Genomic DNA, 15,193 nt, shown 5'->3' with positions numbered 1-15,193 from the left:
TAATCATCGGCAGCCCAACTCTTGGAGATGCCCAAATCAATTAAAGCTCACTCCAGAGCGAACTCTCTTGATCTTGAACATCCATATCACAGTTAAACATCTATAAATTAATATAGTTTGGACCATCAAAATTTCATTAATTTAGCGAAGTATTAACTTATCGATAAATTAATAATTATTAATTTATGAAATTACTTTTATTAATATTTTCAATAAATACATTTTTTTTATTTTTTACATGTATATTATTCATTGTACCATTAGTTCAATGCATTATAGAGCCCGTTTCACGAACGGAAGCTCTTAAAGCATCAATGGTATAGAACGATTTTATGTTGAGTTATGAGAAAACTATACCGAAAGTTCTAACAATGTTAAGAAAAATGAGGGACGAGATTGATGGTAATGTGAATTTCAACAAGAAACAAGCAACAATTAAATTATATTGTATTAAGCTTTCATAGATCTATAAAATATGTACAATACCATTTAATTTAAGAATTATTTTTATGCATTATTAATTTATATATTATGTGGGGCTTCTTAAATTTTTCGAATGTGTTATCTTATAAATTTAGCGAATTATTAATTTAGCACGTTGTCCCCAAGTCGGGACCTGGAAAATTTATTATTTAAGCGAGGTTATTAATTTATCGAGGTTCTACTGTACTTTGTTTATTTGCGGACGTCGTCCACTCTTTTCAGACTTAACTCTCTCCTCTTCTGAATGCGCCGCTTCTCCCTCTTTCTTTCTTGCCCTCTCTCTCTGATCAGTACTTCCGTCACCAGCTAGATTTTCCCGACAAGTCTTTACATAATCTTCGACTTAGATGGTTTACTTTGACTTAAAAGTAGCTTTGTTGTCTCATACCATTAATTCTCTTCATATTTATACTGCTCTTAGAGAGAGGGACAAATGTGCCACTTACCTATATTCATTTCAGAATTTTCTTATTTCAATCTCTTTCTTTTGTGAATGACTGAGTCTATGAGTGAGACGGAACTGGTGTTTATTGAGTGTAAGAGTGTTCCTTTTGAGTGTTTGATTGTACATATGTTGGTGAGTCAACTTTGTGTGAATATTGGGATAGATCTAGAATTTTCTTGGTTTTGAGTGATTGTGGTTTGGTGCTGATTCCCGATTGGAGTCGCAACCTTCTTGAATTTCTAGACACTAGACAATAAGGACCGAACACTAGAAATAAGAGCGTGGACCTCAACACACACAAACTGAATTGAAAGTCTACCTATATTTTCATGTAGGTGTGTGATCTTCTAACACTTACCAAAATAAGGAAGTAAATCATTTTTCTTGGCATAACAAATCAACAGCATACTCCACACTCTTAGCTTATTGAAATTGCTATAAATAGCATACTACAATCAGATAAGGTTATTATTGCCAACTGACATCAACACCAATTTCAGCACCAGAAATATTCCAAGCAAAAAGTTAGTTAACGAATCTTTTTCCTAAACAAGGTTTATTCTTCCAAAGAACAAAAAAACTATAAATAGGCTAAACATCAAAGTAGCAACTCCATCATAATATCAAACACAAAACATTATATCCAAACACATTCAAAAATTATTCATCATCTCCCTTAGCCTAAAAGAAAATATTTACAAAAAACCAAGTCTCAACACAAAAGTCAACAAACATGATAAAGACGAAAAATCGAACAAGTCCTCCATTCCAGAAAGAGTGGGTTGAATATATATAGAGACACAGTTTCAAGAAACTAAACCGAACAAAACCCACGATAAATAAATTCGAACCCGATAAAGATAGCTGAATAGGCATGCAGCTGAAGAGGAATGGCAGGACACCAGTCTCTCTACTCTGTGGTAGTTAAATATATCACCCTTTTTTTCTTTCTTTTCTTAAATCCCGGCATAGTATCTACTCAGACTCTAATCAGTGGGACCCGCTTCGATCCTGCACAGCTAGACGCTCACAGACATCAGCCAAAGATTTAAGGTTACAATTGATCAAAGCCTCGACGAAGTAGCATGTTTCGTCTTTAGTGTTGCCATCTGGCACATCCACCACAAAAGACTCGATCACCATTGTACCTGGCCTTCCATCTATGGTCTCTGGATGAACGGTGATTATTGAAGAGTAGTTCTGCAGGCAACGACAAAGATTATAAGATCTAAATACAGTTTCTCTTGTGGTTAATATATGAAAAGATGTATAAAAGAAAAGGACAATATTGCTAAGGTTGCACTTAATTAAGAATCATGAAACCGTAATTTGAGTTTAACTAACTGGAAAGACCAATCAAAAGTGCGCAAGTTTGCACTGTGGAGGCAAATCAAACAGATTCATTTTCAGTTCGTCGTAACACTCGTGCTTTTGCATCATACAAAATGCTGAATTCAAATCTTGTTTTTCGAAGTTATTTATCTACATGTGCGGAAAAAAAATCGAAAATCGATAAACAACACCCCTGTTTACATTGAGTTAGTTCATAAAACTCCACCAAGTGATGAAAATTAAACTTTCGATGCATGACACATTCACACACACACACAAAAAAAAGATTCTCAATTTCAATTATTCAAAATTAGAAAACGAAACGTAGCCATCCCGATTTCGATTCTTCAACCACTAACAATTCCACAAGCTTTCTAGGATCAACATCTCAAATCCACAAAAACACAATTTACAAAAAAACCAAAGCAAGAACACCAACCAAATGAATCCGATCACAAATCCACAATCAAACATAAATTCAAACAAATAATCCCTAAAAAAAAAAATCAAAGGTAATGAAATAATACCTTGAGGCGGTGATCGCCGCCGACAATCCTCATGCTAAAAATATGCTCTTCGTCGTCCAACAGCTCCAGCCTCTCCTTGCTCGTCGTCGCCGGCAGCCCAGACTTCACATTCACCTCTCTAACAGTACCGATACGCAAATCGCCCTCAACTATACACCTACTCACGAACGGCTTGTACCTCTGCGGCTGATCAAATCTCCTCACTAACGACCATACCTAAACAAAATTAAATCCAAATCGAATCAAAAAAAAAAACGCCCAAAATCAAAAAATTCGTCGAATTAATCGTAGATCTGGTACAGAAACGGGGAAAATCGGCGGTGAAATTGAATAAAAAAAAAACTTACGATTGGGAGAGGAGCTTTGATGTGTTTGACCAAGGAGGAAGTGCACTGGTTATCTCTGACGTCATGCCTATGGTGTCTGGTGATGAAAGCCTCCTCCGGTCCGCCGGTGCGGCGGTCGCCGTTCATCGGGTTGACCATTGTGAAAAATCTACGGTCGGGATTGTACCGGAAAGAGGTGGGTGGGAGTGGATATTGGGGGAAATTGTAGTGGTTTGAAGGGGGCGGGGTGGGGGTGGGGTTGGGGGGTGGGGGGAGTGAATGAGAATCAAAGTGAGGGGGGTCAGAGCTTTCACAACAGTCCAAAAGACACCGCCATTGGCACCTGCAAGTTGCCTGAATGGCCCAATTTTAATTTTTTAATCTTTCTTTCTCTCTCTCTCTCTCTCTCTCATCCACTAAATTAACAATGAATAAATAATTATTGGATAAAAATTTAAAGTAATAAAAAATTTGAAAAAATGCAAAAGGTGGCGTAGAAAGATGTGGAAATCGGGAAGATTGGGTCTGAATTAATACTTTCGGAAAAAATTCATTTTTTTTTCCTAAAGTACAAAATAATTTCAATTCGATTCTCAATAAATTGGGAAAAATCGGATATCGAAATTCTAAAACTGAAATGAAAATAACCGTTGCGAAATTGAATTTTAATTTAACATTGACATCCACGGAATTCGGAAATTCTAAAAGAATATATATATTAACCTAAAATTGATATTCATTGCAATTTTTGGAATTATTTTTGTAACTTAAAATCGGATTGTAAGTCGGAATATCGTATATATTACAATCCCGATCCAAAAAATCGGAATTAGAATATTCGGAATTCATAATAAAAATAAATATTGTTCCAAAATCAGCAAATTTTGGATCGGAGAAAATCTCCACCCCTAGGCGTAGAGGAGTTAATTAATTGATAGTGAAAGTTTACTCAGTGCACCTATATAGCTTGACGCATATCGAGTTTGTCATACATAGTTTGTGTGCCACATCTTACGTATGAGTTACAAGTTATTGTATGAGAGCGAGTACACTTACATGATTGACTGCATATATATTTTCTTTATAATAACTAAAAAGAATACGAGCACGGCTATTTGGTGCAGTAAAGATAACACAATTTCTATAAACGCCAATGCAATTTTTTTGCCAATATTTTTTAGATCAAACTCGTCGCATACTAGAGCTGGTTTTGTTCACATATGTCTTTTGCGTTTTCTTTATGTGGGTAAAAGGAAAAAAAGAGAGGCAAAAATAATGGAGTTGTTAGTTAAGCAAAATCAAGTGGGGGGCATGAATAATATATATGTAGAAGGGGATTGGTTAGAGTTGGGTGTAGGGTATTTTTTTTTACACTTATTGGTTTAAAATGGAAACCTACTTTTTGACAATGGCTGCAGATATTTGCAAGACGAAAATTACTAAGTGCAAGACCTTACTTCATGCAAGACCAAAATATAAATAAATTTACTAAGATCAAGACTGGAAATTACAAATATAACCCCAATAATAATTTAGATATTATTAATTTAAATTAAGTTAATTGCTATTGCAAGACCAAAAAAAAAATACAAAAAAAAAGAATAAAAAAAAAAAGAAAAAAGAGAGGGAACTCACTCACCCAACGAAACACCAACATCTTCTTCTTCACCCTCATTTTACACATTTTTTTCCACAAAAAAATCTTCCATATTCTCCAAAACCCTTATCACATAAAACCCTCAAATCTTACTAAAACTTGAAAAGGACATTATGGATACACAAGACATAAATATGGAGGATTCTAAGGTCGAAAAACACAAAGAGGTAAGAAATATTGTACTTTGTGATCGTTTTTCTCGTTTTTCGCACCTCATTTCACGTACAAAAAAATCGACATGTACAGGTCGAAATATCAGCTTTATATCGACACTGCAGTGTCGAAAATGTCAAAATAATTCGACACCCATTAACTGTCGAATTATATTGAAATTATCGACATTCTTGTGTCGATATTAAGCGGATATTTCGACGCTAGTGTGTCGAATTATCACTGTTACAATTGTGTAACCAATTTTCCGATTTTTCTTGCAGAGTTTTGTACCAGAAATTTGTTTAAACAATCGACACCAGTGTGTCGAAAATTTTCCAAAAAACCGACAAGTACAGGTCGATTTTTGTAAAACCGCAACTCCTTCAACATTAGTGCTACAATCGAACCCTAGAATCATCAACTATGTTCTAAAACGACTTGAATTCATTATTCTAACAATAAAATCATGTTTATCACATTTATTTCTCAAAAAAAAGTTAATTCAAAAAGTAATTTTTACTTGTTTTTCGTGAGATTGTTGCGGCGGGGTTGGGGCAACAACGGAGTTCAACGGCGACGGGCGACGGCGGTGGACTTCAACGGCGACGGCGACGACGACGGGGCGACGGCGACGGGGCGACGAACGGTTTTTTGCTGCAATTGATTTTTTTTGTTTTCTTCAATCTTCCCTCCTCGTTTTGATTTTGTCAATTCAATTTCTTTTTTCTTTTTGTTTTATTAATTTTTTTTTTAAATTGGTCTTGCAAAAGAAAATTAATAAAATAATTTTTTTTTTTTTGTATTTTATTAAGGTTATTATAGTCCTTTTATACTGAATTTAATAAAAAAAATTAAATTGGTCTTGCACTAAGTAAATTTCGTCTTGCAAATAGTCGCTGCCTTTGACAATTGAAAGTTGGTTAGATTGCAAAGAAAAGACAACTATGGTGACTAATTTAGTAAATTACATTAGTAAGCTTCGTACGCTTGTGATTGAGTCACAATGGGCAGGGGTAAACTGGTAATATGTTTTCTTAGAGTTGGCTATCAATTTTTGTTTTTTCTTACTTTTGATATTCTTTCTTTATTAAGAAATGATTCTTCTTTTCTTCCTAGCATGCCCAATCTTCATTTATAGTATAATAAAAGGCGAATTCCAATTTAGTTTCGTGTTTGAATTTCGACTGCAAGAATTTTACAAGCTCGTCGTTGTTACTTACAGTTGACAGTTGATTAAATTGCGATTAGCAATCAAATCGAACTCGAGTTAACTTCAAATCGAATCGAACACAAATCAAATTGTGTGTTTGTGTGTGTGATTATCATCTTTAATAAATAAGAATGTGTCACATGCTTAATTTGTTGCGTTAACTAACCGATCATGCAAAAAAGATGGATCGTTCGAGAAGGAGATACGATGAAACGCGACAATAAATAAGAAGGTTTTCAAACTCATAATAATATTAACTAAGGAATCCTAACATAAAGCACATGTTTTTACATTAAGGAAGAACAATTGCAGTTTACCTTCTCGTTTTTATTCTCGTCTTACCAGTTTAGAGGGTTCTTCGACCGCTGAATTTTTGAAGCATAAGAACTCTCGATCTCTTCCTGCAAGACACCAAAAAATTGTTTCGAATTTTTAATTGCAAGATAAATGTAAATGTTGCTATATTTCAACTAAATAAGGATTGGTGATTCCATCTCTAAAATCATACCTTGCATGACTTTAGCAGAGGATGCAAAAAGGATGACCTAAAAAATTTGATTGATTTCCCGAGTGACGTATTTTCCAGTTCTGCCATAAGTTCAAAGAAAACGGGGAAAACGTCACATTGTGAAGGGATAAATTGAAAATCAGATATACATACAAAGTTGCAACCACACACGCACACAGAGATAGCATCGAATTGCAAAGTTTGATAATATATACCTTCATCGCCCGGGGGTCCCAAAGCTCCCATGTTAAGTTCTTCCAGAAGCTGCAGATTGGCATTACATGTGTATCGATCGTCATTTAATTTCACTATATTAAAATTTTGGAGATACGAATATAAACATCGAATTGCTCACCTTTGAAAGAGTTGGCACAGTTAAAGGATCAAACTGTTCGCATTGCTCTGGATCGATGGGAACACAAACACGGCCTGGAACAGAATACGAGACAGTGTAACATGTAATTAATCTTAGCTGGTTAAGAATTTAATGTGACAAGTAAAACGGCAGGTATTTCTATATCGTTGATAGTAACATATTGAAGATTAAAAGCACGTTCAGTGTTTTAACCTGTCCCGGGGTGTACGCAGAAGGGCGCCTTCAGTAAGTGATTCATATGTTTCGAAACCTGTAATTGCAAAGAAACAAAAAGGAAAAATAAATCATGCATAAATTTGAATGGGATATTTTCAATAAACGAAAGACGAATACGAAGCAGACCTCCAAATCAAGTCTGGGATATGTGAAGGTAAGCACAATCTCTTCAACGCACCTACGAATACTTGGCACCTAAAAATTCAGACAAAATATCATCTAATTTAGAACGACGGCCACAACATCTGAATAAATCAATTACATTATTGCCTAACCAAGAACTTTCGATTTTTGCAGAAATGTCTTCGATTGGTTGTTGAACGAGAAAATATTACATCCTTAATAGAAAATAGAACCTAAGCTAATTTAACAATACCTTATGCTTCCCTGATTGCAACACATGTTTAAGATGACCCCATCGGACAATATTAATGTCATCACGTGGCCGTTTGTTATCCTGCCACTTCCCTCGAAGCTCCGAAGTAATGGCTGCCAAAGTCAAAAAGCAAAGAAGGTTCTAAATCATTTCGACAGAAAAGGAAAAGGAAAGCAATTAGAAAAACGTCACTAACTTACATTCGTCTGGAATCATTTTTAAAATCTTTTCATATCTTTCCTCGTCAGAAAACAAATTTTGGCTCGAAATATATGTTCCTTCGAAGAAGTCTTTCAAAACTTCGGCATACGATCTCCTGTAAGAAGTAGAAATCTATTAACTTGCGAATTTCAAGAACTAGAGAGCATATCAATTATATCAATAAATTGCTTACCCTAGGAAAGGATGAAGTGAATGGCCCACTAGAGAAACTTTTTTAAGGCTATTTTCATTTCCCTGAAGAAAATCAGTACATTTTCAGAAGGATGTAGATTATAGAAACTATACTAATGAGAGTTAGATGTTCAAAGAGAATTCGAGAAAAATAAAAACCTTGCGGACATGTAGATATTCGGTAATAGCGGATCTTTGTTCGTTGTTCAACCTTGTCAATGATTAAAAAATAGTATAAATTAATATCGAAAACTATCAACGAGGGATTACACCTTCAATTAACGGACAAATTACCTTCTTGCTTTCCCGTCACAAACCCAACAATGTACACCACGCCGACCACTGTACACCCATAAAATGTGGTTAAATCCAAAGTCATCTGCACAGAGCAGCATATTAAATCAGAGTATTACAAGCAGATCTTTTTGCACATTCATATAAATCATTTTTCCTTTGTTAAGAAGGTATTTTCAGACTTTCACTTATCACAATAATTAGTCGGAATCGTTCTCTTGTAAGAAAAGTTCACCATCAACAAAAGATAGAACTAGCCGGACCCAGTGGATTTAAAGCACAAAAATAAGTACGAGCAGCACGATAAATCCAATTTTACATGCAACATGAAAAATAAGCTGAAAAAATACACACAAAAGGGAAAGGAAAAAACTCATGTCACTCGGTTATATTCGGTTCTGCATAATTTACATCAGCAAATACAAAGGGTTTAATAAACTGCAAACAAACACATACACATATATAACACACCCTCAGAAATTACGGTATTTTGCTTATAGTAAGCTTTTTCACTACTTTTAATTCTAAACATAAGCTTCATATCGACGTCACCCTTTGACCATCTCGCTATCGTGTAAGAACTTTCATACCTCTAAGTGCAGTATCAATAACTTTAATAGCTACTGTCATCAACGGCCAGCAATCCGAGCAAACATCAGCTCCGGAGCAGCAAAATCTTACGTCATCATAATCTGATATGTCCTGTTGTAGACAAAAACACAGGATCAAAATCTGCGTACCCTTTGATAATTTACTTCAACTGCCTTTTCAAAACAATCCTCCAAGCTAAAAATACAAAAATGAAGTGACAAAAACTACTCACTATATCAAATACAAGTTCCTTCTCCACCGGGGTGAAAACATTAGCACCCGAATATGCATTCCTATTTGCAGGCTGCAGTACAGTTCGAAAATGTTTCATTTCATCGGTAAAAAAAAAGTGAACCATATATTATAATCGGTATGAAAATTTAAACTAAATCAAGATTAAAACACATATTGCATACTTAGTGTAAACTGCGACTTACGTCCACACTGTAAACAGCACCGATGTCAATTTTAAAAGGGCATTTCTCCTTGATGGAATTTTCGAGTTCGGCGGCATTGTTAAACGATTGATACCGCAGATATATATCTTTATCTAAAGAGAAAGAAAATTCTCTTCTTCCAAAGTAAGATTGATCACAGCCAGGATGCTTTCCATCTGCAAAAAAAAAAAAAAAAAAAAAAAAAAAAAATTATCGACATTTGTTAGAGAAAACAAAAAGGATGTAGATCTAATGAACAATGATTACCGTTTCCATACGACATCCATTTATGCATATCACCATACGGAAAAAATCTCCCTGCACCGATTAAATTAAACCGAATAATTAATTTTATTAATTAACTGTATACTGAAAACCAACTTCGCAGTAAGAAAGGAGATAAATTTCCGAGATAGATCTAACAATTAAGATCATAGCATAACTTAATAAAAAAAAATATTTATATATATAAACATTACCGTAATAAATCTTCAGGTAATTAGGGTTGAATCCATCGGGAATTTCATGGTTTCGCTTTCGATCTGTTTCAACTCCATCAATCGCCATGTCCGTATTCATGTTCTCAGCTTCTTCTCTGACCATCTCTGAACAAACTCAAACCTTCCGTAAGAGAATTGGGGGAGAAATGAGAAAATGGCGGCAAAATTACTGCGTTGGGGGGCAGGGTTTTGGCGGGAAGAGTGCCTCGACTGTTTCTGGGTTTTGGCCTTTGGGCTTTAATATTGGGTTATACTTGTATGTGGCGAGGCCCAATATTTATTATAGTAATAATAATAATAATAATTAAAAATAAATAAAGAAATAAATAATAATAATTAATTAGTTAATTAATTAACATTTAAGTGGTGCTCCTTGCCGCATTGAAGCAAGTGCATTGGATATCGATGTGTTCACGTACCATCTTATCAATTTGGACCACATAACTTCTCATGGCAAACCTTGTGCTTCACAAATTATACCAAATTTTGAGGCTACAAAATGTGGCTATTTTTTTTTTTTTTCCTTCAAATAAATTTAAAATTTTATCAGGGTTGTAAACTACATTAGGCGAATTCTACGATACGAACTCGATCTTAAATGTATTGTCAAAGTAGATTAACTCAAATTAGTACAATTTCACGCTTACGTAAGTTTTGGATCCAAAATTATTGTGGATTTTGAGTTCATAGTTGCATTAGTCCAATCTCGACATTTTAGATCCCAAAATTTTACTACATGACACATAACATTAAACAACAGATGCTTTCAGGATCATTGAGATGTTACACTTGGTCAAATACAACGAGTGATTTTTAACAATTGATGTGGTGAAATAATTTACTATTAGACACACATACACATGGAAGTATGTGTAATTCTGTGCATACCAATAGTTAATAATCATCTGATGTATTTCGCCGAATGTAGCATCAAATAAACTGTGCTTTTAGTTAGTAATAAAACAAATTTGGAAGAAAAATAAACTCAAGTGATGCATCTATAGGGAAAAAAGATATATGAACTACATTGTTCTAGTAAGTGATGTATGTCTAAAACAACATTATGAATTATAATGAATTACATTGTTCTACTAAATACATCTCGATTGCTCAACCCAACTCTATAACCTCGAAATTAATTAATATTAATAAAAAAATTAATTAATTACCTAATTAAATTGCAAGAACATCCCATATTAACTCAGCGTCGTACGACGGTAACCTAGCAAGCGAGCACTCCTCAATCTCCGGCGCCACGGCGGCGGAGCACCACTCCCCGGAGGCGGACCCCGCGGAGTCGTACCCGCCGCCGCCGCCGCCGCCTCTCCAGAACCCATCTTCCTCAGAAACACCAGCAGTACTCCAGCTCCGATCACCGTTCGCCGCCGACGACGACGGAGGAGAATAAGAAGAAGAGTCCGTTTTCTTCACCGCCGTACTCTCACTCCCACCGGAATAGTTACTGACCTCCGGCGATTTCTTGGCGGCGGCGGCCGACCTCTGAGATTTCTTCTCCCTCTTCACCTTCTGGCAAATGGCCTGAATCTTAGCGTCGACGGCGCTCCTCACGGCGTCGAGCCTCGCCCCGTCACCGAGCCCGATCCGGGTCGGGTCACGCAAATTCGGGAAGTTCAGGCGGGCGTACTCGCCGCGGAGCTTGTACGCCGCCCTGTCGTAGGCGTAGGCGGCGGCCTCCGCCGTGTCGTAGGTACCGAGCCACACCCTCATCCTGTTCTGCGGCAGCCGAATCTCCGCCACCCATTTGCCCCAGTGCCGCTGCCTCACCCCCCTGTAAAGCTTCTTCTTACTCGGGCTGAAATACGTCTGCAGATGACCCGGTTGCCTAACCGGGTCGGATATCAGCGTCTTCCGAATCGACGGGTTTTCGTCGGAAAATTTCTGCAGCAAATCTCTCTGCCTCAGATACACCGACGAACCCAACGGCTCGAAGGGTTGACTGGTCAACGGATTGGATTGCTGGCAGTAGGAGAAGATGGAATCCAAGGTGGTGTTTGAATTGCTGGATAAAATTATCTGTGATAATGATAATCCAATATGAGAAGCGCTTTCACCGTTAAACGAAACACGACTTTCTTGAATTCTCGCCATTTTTCGTTGGATGTAAAAAACACGAGAGAAAAAAAACAAAAGACAGGGTGCTGAATGAAAAAATTGTCCCTTTGGAGCTAGAAATATTATTACAGAAAGTCAGAAGCAGATTTTTGTAAGGAAAAGAAAATGTTGTGAATGTTTTTTGTCTGAACTATTTTTTAAGGCTTTGGATATATTAATGGTGTATTTATAGATGCAGGGGAATGGATCTTTATTTTTTTATTTTCCCATGCTATAGCTAGTTTATAAGTTCACATTCATGATTCAACTTTATCTTTATCTTCAACCGAAATGACTATATTACCCCTAAACTCTCAGTATAATATCTCGTGAATCATACTAGAGATGTAAACTACACTGGACTAATGATGTGTGACAAACTCGATTTAACGATCGTTGACAATCAAGAAATCCGAACTTGGATTAATTGACACAAGCTCACCTGCTCCAACTGCGAAACCATCCCTTCTAGGACATCTATTTTATTCAATTTACGAGTGCCAATATTGTTGTTTTGCAATTTTAATCGTCATTAATTCATCTCTGCTTCCGGTAAAAACCCTTTTGAGCCTAAAATATAAGACAAAATCCTATATATATAACAGAATGATTTAACCATGGATCAAATAACAGCCAAATCATTAAAAATAGATGCATGTCGTGTGTGTCTATATATATATATATATATATATATATATATATATATATATATATATCACCCTGGAATGTGATATTTTGTTTGGTGGGACTGATCACCACACGGTATAGAGCCAAGTTGATCTGGTTCGTACTCAAAAAGTCTCTTTACGAATTTATTACCACTTACTATTTGGGAAAAATGAGTCGTCCTATTTTTTTTTTAAATTTTTATTTATTTATTTATTTTTTAATAAAGTTAAGAGGTGGTTTTGTGATCATGTGTCAACGAATGTATCGGTGCCACGCGTACCTGTTATGGTTGAGATTAATTATAAAATTAGCAGAATCTTTTTTTTTTTTTTTTTAATTACAAAAATGGTACTTCGTTTTGTATTTATTTCAATTAATGTATAACAAACACTACAAGTGAGGCGAAGTGAATTTGTTAAAAGTAGTGTGTTCGAACTCGATCGAATTTTTTTTGAAGGAAATATCTATTTAGATGAGAATCTTACTCGAGTGACCGTAAATTTTTTTTATAAATAAATAAATTTAAGAACAGTTAAATTAGCGTTTACAATTAAAAATTGCGTTTAAAGAGTTGGGGTAATTTGTTATAAATATAAGGTCGGACTTTGTTTGTAATACATGTTCATAAAATGTGTTTACTGTCAGAAAGAAAAAAACACTTGAAACTGTATTAATAAAAGTGCGTAATTAGAGACATTTTTATAAGAACTCCAAATATTTATCTTATAGTGAAAATTATACAATCATTTTTTTTTAGTAAATAGCACTTAAGCCCCGTATGGTTTGGCTCCTTTGCACATGCATCCCTTATATTTTTAATATAACACATAACCCCCTACTTGAAAATAATTATGCTCATCGAAAAGAGAAAACTTTTAAAAATATAAGGGGCTTATGTGCTTATATGAAAGTATAAGGAGTAATATGCAAAGGTATCAGACCACATGGGGCTTAAGTGTTATTTACCTTCTCTCTTTTTTCCCCCTCCATTTCGGAATATCAAAACGTGGTGCGATCTAGCGCTAAATTAATCATAACACCGCGACTATTTTTCATTCAAAACTCGTGCTAATAATAAATAGAGAGATTATTCGTAAAACTAATTGCTTCACGAAATTACTTTGCTACCGAAAATTGTGAAGACAAAGCTTTATGGGCAGACCTAATATTTCAAACGCCATCGCAAAGCATGAAACTCTTATTCATCATAATACCAAATGTTGACATTACGTTTAATTTTCATGAAGCTAATAAATTTATTACCCAAAATAATAATAAAGAAATAAATAAAAAAATTCTCAATGCATGCAAAATTGTAGTAATAGCGGACCCACACTTGCACAAATTTGTACAAGCAAAGTAGTGTGAGGATCCAATAATAAAGATATTGCAATGGGCTTAAATGACTTTGTGGCTAACTCTTTAATTCCACGTTTCTCTTCGCGATTAGGCACCTATATCGTGCACAAAAAAAAAAAAAAAAATCGTGTGTAATTCATTATAACTATTAAATAATTATAATAGGAAAATATATATCATTGAATTTATTAGCGATATTTGAATTACAGTAAAATATCAGCATTCACACAAATCTGATAGTACTAAAACATTTCGCAAAAATATATATAAACTTAATTGTTATAAAATGAAATTGATCGTTAAAGGAATGAAGCAATTAATAGAGTATAAATTTAGAGAAGATAATAAAAAGAATGAACATGTAACATTAACTAGAGAGGTATCGTTGAAAAATAGGAGATCAATGTTGAAAGGATTTTGCATGGGTAAGATTAGTCAAAATAAGATTAAATAAATTAACAAAAACTCAATTATTTTATCGATCTCTGGAATGCCCAATAAAAAAACGTCATAAAAAGCAAGATAAACTATAAGAATATAATATTTGCGGGTCGCGACAAGTTACTGGGATACCAAATATCAAACAAGTGAAATTATTTAGTTAATAATAATTAATCTTGTCAAACAAATCGATGCTTTACAATATTCTCTTCAACTTAATTAGAAAGATAAGAGCCTCTAAACCAAGTAACACGTGGCCACTAATCAACCAATACTATTCCAAGTGGGGCTATAAATGAATATGGGAAAAATATATATAAGAAGAATTCAAGAAAATGAAATTAAATTAGCAAGTGATTAGTGATAAACCAATTGGGGGAGGGACCATTAAATTTAGTTGTATGTGCATTAAATGTGTAAAGGCAAAGTTTCAGATGAAAGAAAAATCAAAAAAGAATAAGATGTGTGCATTTGCTGCTGGCCTTTACAACAAAGACATGGCTCGTGATAGCCCAATTACATTTTTTCCCAAAGTCTCTTTTTCGTGTATATATGCATGTGATGTATATACCTAACTATCCAAAGTCAAATCCAAAAAAAATCCCTATTTCTTATATAATAAATAAATATATAAATATGATATATATGCATGTTGATATTTTGTATGGGTAAATTACAAACACCCCCTGAGGTATGGTCAAATTACAAAAACCCCCCTCTTGTTTGGATAATTACATCTACCCCTCAACTAGGATTTTTTCTTAGACTTCCACCTTTATGGTGCCAAA

At 34.8% G+C, this 15,193-nt stretch overlaps 3 protein-coding genes across 3 annotated transcripts; all 3 read right to left on the bottom strand.

The window, feature by feature from the left end:
* Positions 1-1,520: 1,520 nt before the first annotated feature.
* Positions 1,521-3,747, bottom strand: LOC105973795 (abscisic acid receptor PYL8). Its single transcript, XM_012998846.2, has 3 exons — positions 3,135-3,747; positions 2,788-3,003; positions 1,521-2,128 (listed from the first exon to the last, which is right to left on the bottom strand). The coding sequence occupies exons 1-3, from the start codon at positions 3,270-3,272 to the stop codon at positions 1,919-1,921; spliced, it is 564 nt and encodes a 187-aa protein (XP_012854300.1). The 5' UTR covers positions 3,273-3,747; the 3' UTR covers positions 1,521-1,918.
* A 2,472-nt stretch (positions 3,748-6,219) lies between these two features.
* POLA3 (DNA primase POLA3) lies at positions 6,220-9,987 on the bottom strand. The gene is made up of 16 exons (XM_012998698.2): positions 9,804-9,987; positions 9,592-9,642; positions 9,325-9,500; positions 9,120-9,191; positions 8,887-8,998; positions 8,297-8,381; positions 8,162-8,213; positions 8,004-8,065; positions 7,810-7,925; positions 7,610-7,722; positions 7,360-7,428; positions 7,210-7,267; positions 6,997-7,070; positions 6,857-6,905; positions 6,642-6,721; positions 6,220-6,534 (listed from the first exon to the last, which is right to left on the bottom strand). The coding sequence occupies exons 1-16, from the start codon at positions 9,925-9,927 to the stop codon at positions 6,472-6,474; spliced, it is 1,356 nt and encodes a 451-aa protein (XP_012854152.1). The 5' UTR covers positions 9,928-9,987; the 3' UTR covers positions 6,220-6,471.
* An 817-nt stretch (positions 9,988-10,804) lies between these two features.
* Positions 10,805-12,171, bottom strand: LOC105973674 (Integrase-type DNA-binding superfamily protein). Its single transcript, XM_012998706.2, has one exon. It carries the CDS (start codon positions 11,931-11,933, stop codon positions 10,998-11,000), a length of 936 nt encoding a protein of 311 aa, XP_012854160.1. The 5' UTR covers positions 11,934-12,171; the 3' UTR covers positions 10,805-10,997.
* Positions 12,172-15,193: the final 3,022 nt, after the last annotated feature.

This window comes from Erythranthe guttata, chromosome 1 (genome assembly GCF_056151865.1).
Source record: "Erythranthe guttata isolate IM_541 chromosome 1, IM_541, whole genome shotgun sequence".
Taxonomy (NCBI): Eukaryota; Viridiplantae; Streptophyta; class Magnoliopsida; order Lamiales; family Phrymaceae; genus Erythranthe; species Erythranthe guttata.
This window is presented reverse-complemented; position numbering and strand designations above follow the sequence as displayed.

Coding starts and splice junctions, on each gene's coding strand:
- POLA3 (XM_012998698.2), bottom strand. CDS start 9,927: ATGGTCAGAGAAGAAGCTGAGAACATGAATACGGACATGGCGATTGAT. Junction 7,723..7,809: donor AAAAATGATTCCAGACGAAT/GTAAGTTAGTGA, acceptor TGACTTTGGCAG/CCATTACTTCGGAGCTTCGA. Junction 6,722..6,856: donor GGGACCCCCGGGCGATGAAG/GTATATATTATC, acceptor AACTTATGGCAG/AACTGGAAAATACGTCACTC.
- LOC105973795 (XM_012998846.2), bottom strand. CDS start 3,272: ATGGTCAACCCGATGAACGGCGACCGCCGCACCGGCGGACCGGAGGAG. Junction 3,004..3,134: donor TCAAAGCTCCTCTCCCAATC/GTAAGTTTTTTT, acceptor AATTTTGTTTAG/GTATGGTCGTTAGTGAGGAG. Junction 2,129..2,787: donor GCGGCGATCACCGCCTCAAG/GTATTATTTCAT, acceptor CGTTGCCTGCAG/AACTACTCTTCAATAATCAC.
- LOC105973674 (XM_012998706.2), bottom strand. CDS start 11,933: ATGGCGAGAATTCAAGAAAGTCGTGTTTCGTTTAACGGTGAAAGCGCT.